General features: G+C 39.5%; 1 protein-coding gene across 3 annotated transcripts; it reads left to right on the top strand.

Annotated features, from left to right (window-relative positions):
* Positions 1 to 1,651: 1,651 nt before the first annotated feature.
* On the top strand, positions 1,652 to 9,555 carry polk (polymerase (DNA directed) kappa). Of its 3 annotated transcripts, none has more exons than XM_010784497.1 (15): positions 1,652 to 1,683; positions 1,931 to 2,074; positions 2,718 to 2,837; positions 2,977 to 3,129; positions 3,944 to 4,075; positions 4,214 to 4,364; positions 4,540 to 4,755; positions 5,116 to 5,240; positions 5,466 to 5,632; positions 5,714 to 5,746; positions 5,858 to 5,954; positions 6,689 to 6,860; positions 6,992 to 7,930; positions 8,820 to 8,868; positions 8,968 to 9,555. In XM_010784497.1, exons 2-15 carry the CDS (start codon positions 1,946 to 1,948, stop codon positions 9,044 to 9,046), a joined length of 2,562 nt encoding a protein of 853 aa, XP_010782799.1. In that variant the 5' UTR covers positions 1,652 to 1,683; positions 1,931 to 1,945; the 3' UTR covers positions 9,047 to 9,555. The 3 variants fall into 3 exon arrangements, with proteins under 3 accessions (XP_010782799.1, XP_010782797.1, XP_010782800.1); XM_010784495.1 differs by lacking the exon at positions 1,652 to 1,683 and adding an exon at positions 1,684 to 1,772; XM_010784498.1 differs by lacking the exon at positions 1,652 to 1,683 and adding an exon at positions 1,708 to 1,772 and having other exon boundaries at positions 1,945 to 2,074.
* Positions 9,556 to 9,858: the final 303 nt, after the last annotated feature.

Raw genomic sequence — 9,858 nt, 5'->3', positions numbered from 1 at the left:
GTGTACTTCGCGGATGCGCTCGGCTCCTCTCGACTGCTGCTCGGGTCTGCTCGGTCAGCTTCCGGATGAGGAGGCATTCGTTCGACCAATTTACAGTAGATAACATTACAAACATTTTTAACAGGGGCCATAATAGTGTAAATAATGTTTGTTTTGGCAGTTACAACTGAATGTAATGTTTTCTACTTTTTTACATCTGGGAACTGGGAAGGCATTTGCCTTCATCAGATGGAAAGTGTCTTGACCAACAACTTAAGTATTTCTTATAGCTATGCAGGGCATGCAAGAGAGCAAACACAAACAAGAACAAACAAACAAGTGAAATTAAGAATAAAATTGAAATTGTACAATATAATATTGTGGTGGTTCATGATCTTATAATTCAGTCTAGAGAATGTACCAGACAGCATCTAAGACCTGCAAACATCTACATTTCCCCCCAAACCCTTCGTTCCATTTCGTCCGCGCGCATTTTTCAGGGCAATCTCTATTGGGCTCAGGGCCATCTGTAAATTAGCTTAGATGGCCCACAGGGCCATCTCCCAAAATCCTTAATGTCGTGCACTGGACACCAAGGCTGCTGGCTGATGAGGAACACGAAGTAAGCTAAGTAGCCAATATAAGGCTTAGCAGTACAGATAAATGTGGGCTCCCTATTTGGCAAGCAACCGGTCACAGTTGCCCTGTTTATCTCATGTCTTGTAAAAACGTATTAATGATTTATTAAGTGTTCACAACCTAATTAATAAATGAATTACAAACTATTCGTAAACCCTTTATAATAGTTGTCTTATTGTAAAGTGGTACTGCTTTATTTGTATAGCACTTTGTATAAGAATTGCAGTCCAAAGTGCTTCACAGTAGAGAATTGACATCTCATAAATTAGTCAAAGGAAATTCATAGTTAGCGTTAAATAGAGCAAGAATACAAAACATTTTGTACTTATCATATTGTTGCATGTACAATAGACTTCTCACACACACAATGTTGCACAAATAAAGCCCTAAAAGTAAAACATCAAGGAATGTAATCAAGCAAAACAATACTTTATGATCAGCGCATTATGATGACACATTTAGCCACATTGATCTCTTTTCTGTGATGCAAGTTAGAGATTTTTATTTTGACAATCCTTAAACTATGCATTAGTGTTATTGGTGTAGTGTTTTATCTTCTGAGGACAACTTTCTAGTATTCCGTGTACTTTGGACACAATGAAAACGCCCAGTCTAAGGTTCATGAGGTAAAATCATGTCATGCCATAAACTCTAAAAGGAAACGTTCTGATGTAAATCCTAAAATAATTACAAATGTCATTACCTGCAGCTTTCAAGAAACTCCTGATGTAAGTGGCATGTTTTATTTAAAAAAGACCTTTATGAAATAAATGTAATGTTCTAATAAAAATGTTATGTTGACCATCTCTAGGCTATAGATTATTTAAGCGTATTTTATAGCTTTTGTTTCATGTATGTTTCAAATTGTGGGTTTCTGTGATTAATCTTTCAAAGATTACCTATAGACAATGTTACACGTAGTCTTTGAAAGGGGTAAAAGGTGATCTCGTAAAGCTCAAAAGTGCTCTGGTGAGGATCTCTTTTATTTTTTAAAAGGTAAACAGGATAAGCCCCGCCCTTTCCGGCGATGACGCATGTACGCGGAAGTGCCGCCAAAAGCGTCAAGTAAGTTTTCAAAACACACAGGGATGAAAGTTGAACAGCTGATTAAATATAATTCAGTGTGACTGTCTGATACTCTTCACAGGTGAAAGGTACGTTTATGAATATGTGTTTGTTATCTGATAATGCTTTATAAGGCATACATGATGTAATGAGATACATTCGACATCCTTCAGGGTTATCAACTCACTTTGGAACCGAGTTGTTAGGGATTACACTGCTGAAAATAAACACTTGTTTCCTTACAAAGGATCCATTCATCAGGATGGAGAAGGGGGTTGCATCCTCTAAAGGAGAGGGCTTCCTCTCCAGGATGGCTCTCAATGACAACAAGGCTGGTATGGAGGGTCTTGACAGGGACAGGATCAACAAGATCATAATGGAGTCGTCAAAGGTAAACACCGACAACTCAGTTAGACTTGTTCTGCTGTAGGCCCAATATAAAAATACATATAATCAGGGTTGGGAGGGTTACTTTAAAAATGTAATCAGTTACAATTACTAGTTACCTGTAAACAAATGTAATCAGTAACCTAATCTTAGTATCAAAATATAAAAGTAATGTCATCTGATTACTTTCCCTTACTTTTGGATTACCTTAATATCAAATATTATTACAAAAAACATAATATACTATTTTTAGTGTTTGACTAACATTGATTACCTGCTTGTAGTCCCAAGTTATTAGAAATGTAACAGTAATTTGATGACCTCTTTTTATATGTATCTTTAAGGGAATACATTTACCTTTTTTTGGTATCCTGATAACCTAATCCTGTTACATGTAATCTGTTACTCCCTAAACCTGCATATAATGTTCTATACATTTAAAACAAAGATAAACAATTTGTTAGAAAGGACAAAGCTCTTTAGTGAGCTGTGAATCATATTAAATATAGGTACAGTTGTACTACCTGTGTCCAGCCGTGTATGAAAGCTCCATATCTCTAGTTTAGTGACACACAGTCGTAAAAATAAATGTGCTTTTATAGTTTTTTCATTATAGCTGTGTTACAGAATCTGTCGTTTCTCTGCAGGGGTCAAGGTTTTATGAGAACGAGTTGAAGAGAGAGCAGCAGGTGAACCAGCGCATTGAGAAAATGATGCTACAAAAAGCCAAGATCACAGAAGAACAGTTAAAGAAAGCACAGGCTCAGGTAAGAAATGTTATGGATGTATCTGGCATTTGGTCACTCAAATACGAATAACCAGACAAACTTAAAGAACTGTTAATGACAAAGCTACATAATAAATATCACACCACTTAAGTGTTTTACATCAAAGCTATCTTTATAGGTTGAACAGATGGTTGCAGAGCTAGAGAGAAGTCGTGATCTCAGCCGTCTGATTGTACATGTGGATATGGATGCTTTCTACGCTGCTGTGGAGATGAGGGACTGTCCCGAGCTGAAGGACAAGCCCATGGCTGTAGGATCCATGAGCATGCTGGTGGGTTAGAATATGTTCTCGGAAAATGTAAACGATTATAATGGTTATTCATTAGATGATTGAATTAAAAAGTGGACGCTATGCCCTGATAACACAGGGTAGAAATACAAGAAAAGTAATAGAAAAACTATATGTATTACATCACTGGTCAAAGTACAACTTTCTGTTATCCCTTTAGTTCAGTAGTGGGAAAATGTACAGCGTTACAGAAAAAGTGACATAGCAGATAAAAGGAAAGCAATAAAAAAAAGTAGCTAACATGTTCAATACAGAGAAACAAAGCACACATTATCAATAATGATCTGTATTTTTGAAAATTATGTAACTTTTTATCTTTTTTTAGCATATTGTTTATTATATTATAACTTAGTACTTTTTTCGCATATTGTTGTGTTGTTTGTTTATTATATTATAACTTAGTACTTTTTTAACGCATGTAAGATTATGCAACACTGAGCTGTCTGTGGCTCTTTCCTGCTGTAACGCTACAAATTTCCCCTCTGTGGGACTAATAAAGGTATTCTGATTCTGATTCTGAACCAAAGTAAAAAGAAATGGCTTAAAAAATGTGTTGCAGTATTTAAATAGCTAAGTGATCTTATTTCTCACGGTATAAGATTATGCAGTGATAGCCCTTTTCCCCAAACAACAGGAATAAGTCTTCAAAGTCTTATTTTATATATCACTATAACATCACTGCACTCTGCATACTGTTATACTATGAATAGTGATTTTAAACCAAGGCTAATGTTTTATGAATGACTCCAAGACCAATGTAAAGCTTTATATTCAGATCTCATCTTCTCTCTTTCAGTCAACATCGAACTACCATGCCAGGAAGTTCGGGGTCCGAGCCGCCATGCCTGGCTTCATTGCAAAGAAACTCTGCCCCAACTTAATTATTGTTCCAATCAACTTTGACAAATACAGAGCTGTGAGTGAAGAGGTGAGAGTGATGATTAATCATACACGCACAAAGAGATAACTGCTTCTAGAAGTTGCATCATAATACATTTTGTGCAGTCATTTTGTGGCTTCCTGCTTAAACAAACAGGTGCTCATGAATTTGTGTCTCTTCTGTTAGATCCGTGAGATTTTTGCAGACTATGACCCTCAGTTCCAGCCGATGAGCCTGGATGAAGCCTATCTGGATTTCACAGAGCACCTGGAGCGGAGGCAGAGCTGGCCTGAATCCTCACGAACACATCGCTTCCGCACCAGCAGCACCACTAAAGGCAGGACTTAATTATGCAGCGATGTAGAATGATTACATGGTGTGGTGTGTTGCATTTGCACGTGAACTGTACTGTCGACCTGACAATACGACAGAAAACATTTATGTTAAAGTATGAGGTTTTATACGCCTAAATAGTCAAGAGATTATTATCAAGTTGTTTATTTTCCCTATAGGTGAAGATCAGATGGATGTTTCCCTGGAGCCAGAGCAGAGGGACCTCTCTCCGGTCCTGTTTGAGGACAGCCCGAGCTCCTCGACCTGCTCCCCGGGCTCTGAAGCTGACGGTGCTTCTGGTGGTGCGTTTGAGGTGTTTGGGACATCTGTTGAGGAAGCTGTGAGAGAGATGCGCTTCAGAATAGAGCAGAAGACCACGCTGACCGCCAGCGCAGGTGAGTTTAAAACAACTGACCTGATTAAGAAAACACTTCTGTGTCTGCAGAGTGTCTTTTCTATTGCTACCATTTTTGATTTATCGCACATACTAAATGCAAGTTAACTTCTGTCAACTTTGTTTTTCCCGCTACTTTCTGAATAAAAACGAAATAAAAAAAAACAGTATGATTTTAAAACAACAAGAAACTCTACTGTTAATAAGTACAATTCATTTTTTGCAATAACAAACTGCTCCACAACAATAATAACCGTCTATCCTGCCCATTTTGTTCAGAATTATTATCAAAATGATGTGCATGTTTTACCAGCTGTTCAATTACACATTCAATAGTCAATTATGCTATTCACTCTTCTAGGAATTGCTCCAAACACGATGATTGCCAAGGTGTGCAGTGACAAGAACAAGCCAAACGGCCAATACAGACTCCCCTCCACCAGAGAGGCAGTCATGGACTTCATCCAGCGCCTCCCAGTTCGCAAAGTACGGTACACATTGCTCAAACCAAAACATAAACACAGAGCTTTGTGGTTGTAGTTTGTTAATCATTTTGGAAAAAACACGTCAGTAAGTAATCATGTGTTTCTGTTTTATAAAAGGCAGACACATGACGAGTAAAGTGATAAAGGATGTGTTGCAAGTAGGGAAACACTGGTGTAAAGAAAACGTTTTAATGATGGTAACACATTTGTTTGTGCTTCCTTTCAGGTCTCTGGCATAGGAAAGGTGAGCGAGAAGATGCTGAACGCTCTGGGCGTCAGCAGCTGTTCTCATCTGGGCCAGCAGATGGCGTTGCTGTCGATGTTGTTCTCGGAGACGGCCTGGCATCATCTATTGGAGGTTTCCCTGGGTCTGGGCTCTACACATATACAGAGGTACTTTACTGTCTGTGAAACAAAACACAAAAGGGGGGTTCCAGTTCAGAGGAGATAATACCTGTCTTTACTTTTATACAGGCAAGAAGAAAGAAAAAGCATGAGCACAGAAAGGTAGGGTTTTATTGAAGCATACATAAAAACAGACATTTTAAAGAGTCCATTCTCTAAACTCTTCCTCATTTCCTCTCTGTTTCATTCTTTTCTCACACGTCTTATTTACAGGACATTTAAGGAACTGAGTAAAGTCGAGGAGCAGTTTTCTTTCTGCAAAGAGCTCTGTGAAGACTTAGCAGGAGACATGAAGAAAGAAGGTCTAAAGGTGGTGGACAGGGTTGCTTTCTTTATTTTGGAACATGAACAAACCTCTGTATTTATCTTATGAATTAGTAAGCTGTGTCTACTTCTCTTAGGTTATATCAACCACACACAGAGCTATACTGCATGGTCATAGCTTTTATTTGAAAACTGCTGACATGTTGCTTATCACCTGTTTTGATTGTCTCAGACTGAGCAAAGAGAAGTAGAACAAAGCATATTTGAACAGAAATGGACATCACAAAAATGGATTGAGATAAAAGGGTTGTTTTTGGTTTAAAAAAAAAAAAAGAAGTATATATTTGTCCTCCCTGGAATCAACCCCAACAGAATCTCATACCTCAACCTGTTCACTCCTGTTCAAATCGATAGAGACAGGACTGCATGGCTTGGCACGGCCATCACCCCCCTGCTGGGGCCCCGATGTGGCCTTGATAGCTGCAGGAAATGGAGGGCCATTAAGGAGACAGCGGGGGCTACTATCAGCCTTGGAAATGCCTCCCTGGGAGATGATCACATTACTATGAAAGCGCTTTTTGCTGCGTTACTCACAAAGTGCATTCTGACAAAATCAATCTCTGCTATGACAGATTATACAGATTTCCATCTCTTGTCTTTTTATGACACTCACACACAGTATCATCGATTAGGCTTTTAATGAAGAGGTTGCTAGACGGCACACAGAAGCAACCTTTACTATTTCCCCTAAATTAACTTTCATTTTGTATTTCCCTGCAGGGTAAAACAGTCACACTGAAGCTGAAGAATGTCAACTTTGAGGTGAAATCCCGGGCCCTCACTCTGTCGCACGGTGTGTCTACAGTGGATGAGATCTTTGCTGCTGCTAAGGACCTCCTGAAAACAGAAATCGACAATGAGGGACCCCAGCCGCTCCGCTTGAGGCTCATGGGTAATTAGATGTATTACTTGAATGTCAATGGATACCATCTTGTAATAGATTTAAATGATCCATGACACACTGCATGTGGAAATAATAACACAGTTGTTATTTTGATCGATAATTAGTTTTTGTGCTCGTAGGTGTGAGAATCTCCGGCTTTGTCAGTTCGGATGATAAGAAGCCGCTGCAGAGGAGCATCATTGGCTTTCTTCAGCAAGGCAAGGCAGACTCTTCCCAAGGAATGCATCAAAAGCTTGAAAAAGAGCATCTCATAACTCACTCCTCCCTCCTGCCGCCTGATTCTCTTTCCTCGGCGCAGAAGTGCCAGAGACAAGAGGGAGTAACCTGGGGGAGGGGCTTAGAGACCGGTGAGGAACCCAAACAGTCTTTCTTCCAAAGGGCTCAGGCCAAGAGACTGCGACTCCAGGAAGAAAATGCAATTACTCAAGAGGAAGGACATGGGGAAAATGCTTCTGTGATTACTTCCATAGGCACTGATGCTGAAGAGGGTGTAGGAACATCAACAAAAGCACACAGTACAGCCTCAGATCTCCAGGAGAAAGACCCGGTCCCTCTCGCAGAGGCTTCCACATCAGGCTGTGGCCTTACAGTGTCCGAGAGCCTCACCTGTCCCGTGTGTTTCGAGCAAGTGGAGACCACGGATTTGAATGTTTTCAACAAACATATAGACCAGTGTCTCAGTGGTGCCTCCAGAAAGCCAAACCAATATACAATTTCTGACACAGAGTCAGAGTTGGACCTAGAGGGTGACCACAAGGAATGTGAAGTGATGCAGTCGAACAGAGATGATCTTCAGGAACACAGCTTGGATTCTCTTCAAACGGTTTTGTTGATCAGTGATGACAACGAAACGCTGACCTCAGGACAGCCTCAGTCATGTGACGATAACGGCCCCGTCCTCATCTGCCCAGTGTGTCAGCTGACTCAGGATAGTGATGACCTCACTGTCTTTAACCACCACGTTGACCTCTGCCTGAACCAGGAGGTCCTACACGAGCTTCGGGGGCACACATCATCTCCCATAAATCCACCCTCAGCTTTAAGCAGCAAGGCCATAGGTGAGTGTGTGTATTAAATGAGGTTGTTCCACACTACCACACTAAAGAGGAACCACATACTGTGCAAATAATCTGTCATCATTAACCATTTGTAAGTTGATAGCTAACATCCAGCATAACAGCATGTATTTTAGTTTGGAGTATGATGACTCACTCTCTTCTAGCTCCACTCGGTTTTAGGTCGTGCACAGTGGGATTTTAGAGATTTTCTGAAAACAGCTGCTGGCTGCAGCCTTGAACACATCAGGAGTGTCGATGGTGAACCAAATATCTGACATTTTCTTTTAAGCTCCGTTAAGTCAAAGGGAGCTGCAAATTCTGGTGATCAATTTCTATAGAGAGAGAGAGAGAGTTTTTATTTCTGAAATTGTCTCCATGAAAATTATTAATTAAAGCCATTTTATTATTTTTATTATTTTATTTATTATTTCAGTATGGAGTGTATCTATTTCTTCTGATGACAGAGAGATCCTGTTAGCAACGCCTATAAGTCAAAGTCAGCTTTATTGTCTAAATTACTACATGTGTTATACATCCAGAAATCTGGAGATACCGTAAAATGTGGCTGTGATGCATCTTTGGAGCTAACAAAAGGAATGTCTTCTTGGCAGGGTGTCATTGGCCTGTGACCTTGTTATTTACTGACAGTGACACGATTGTATCGATTCCTACAGAGAAAAGACATCTCATTTCAGCCCATAGGGCTTCCTTTGCTCTGGTCTTGGAAATGGCTAAATCACTTTCTCCCCTGTTCATTCCCTACAATGAACTGCACCCCGGTTTCCTCTTAAACAGGCCTGCCTCAGAAATTGCTCTCTTTATATCTCTGAAGAGGTGCCTTAGTGGGCCTCCACTGGATGTCATCTTTTTAATGTGTTTCTCTTCGTAGACCGAGCCCGTCTCCTGTCAACACAAGCAAATAAAGGCAAAACCAAAAGGTGAGACTACATTGTTGCTGTAGAAAATATTGACTCTCTTCATATTCCATGTACTTGAGGTAAAGTAGTAACCATGGATGTTTTCTAAATTACTTTTAGACGGGACTCGCCGTCTTCCCCTCCTTCTAAAAAGGCTAAAGGACTCGGCCCTCACACCATCGACAAGTTCTTCAGGTGATGCGTGGTGTCCACGTTTTCTTCAGGAAATGAGAAGCCTTTTCCACAGGGAAGGTTTTCATTGAACACAAAGCCATATTCAGTTTTTAAAAAGAGAACTGTACATTCTATGGAACAATGATCAATGAAGCTAAGCATTTGCACTGATTTGCCTTATTTACTTTTTATAAGCCATAACTAGACAAGAATGTAAAGATGACAAGAGACAAATGTTGTTTTATGTCTTGAACATTAATAGAAATATATATTCACAATTCATTGTCTATTCTTGTTACCACTGAAGATAAGTGTAATGTGTTTGCAAAGTGGATCATGAAGCTATTTATTACATGCTGAGGGGACACTTAGTTTTTAATTTATATTCAGAAAATTATCTTATTCATATATTTTCATTTCCAATTGTATTTATTTCATTTTCCAATGATCATACATTGATCATACATGTTTAAAAATGAAGATAAGAGAATCCTTCTATCATGTTTATTGAAATAAACTACTCTTCTGATGAAATGTCACTGGTATTTTTGTACATTTAATTACCACACACTCAACATTAATATGACTAACCAAATAAGGGTTGGCCTACTGAAGAAAGGCCCCAAATGAGGCTGTTTTGAGTTGTATCAAAGTGTATAACTCAAGTGTTATTTAAGTCCTGAATCGAATAAGAGAAACTCACGCTCCGGGTCCTCAGAGGCCGGCAGCAGCAGCAGAATGTGTTGCCTCAGGTTGTGTGAATATGACACATCGTTCTGCAGTGCATGTGAAGCTAGTCAAACTTCCCTTGACAAACACGTTAAACTGCTATTAGAG

This window comes from Notothenia coriiceps, unplaced genomic scaffold (genome assembly GCF_000735185.1).
Source record: "Notothenia coriiceps isolate Sejong01 unplaced genomic scaffold, NC01 NC01_scaffold00026421, whole genome shotgun sequence".
NCBI classification, from domain to species: Eukaryota; Metazoa; Chordata; class Actinopteri; order Perciformes; family Nototheniidae; genus Notothenia; species Notothenia coriiceps.
Note: the sequence above shows the minus strand (reverse complement) of the source record. Positions and strands in the feature narration are given on the sequence as shown.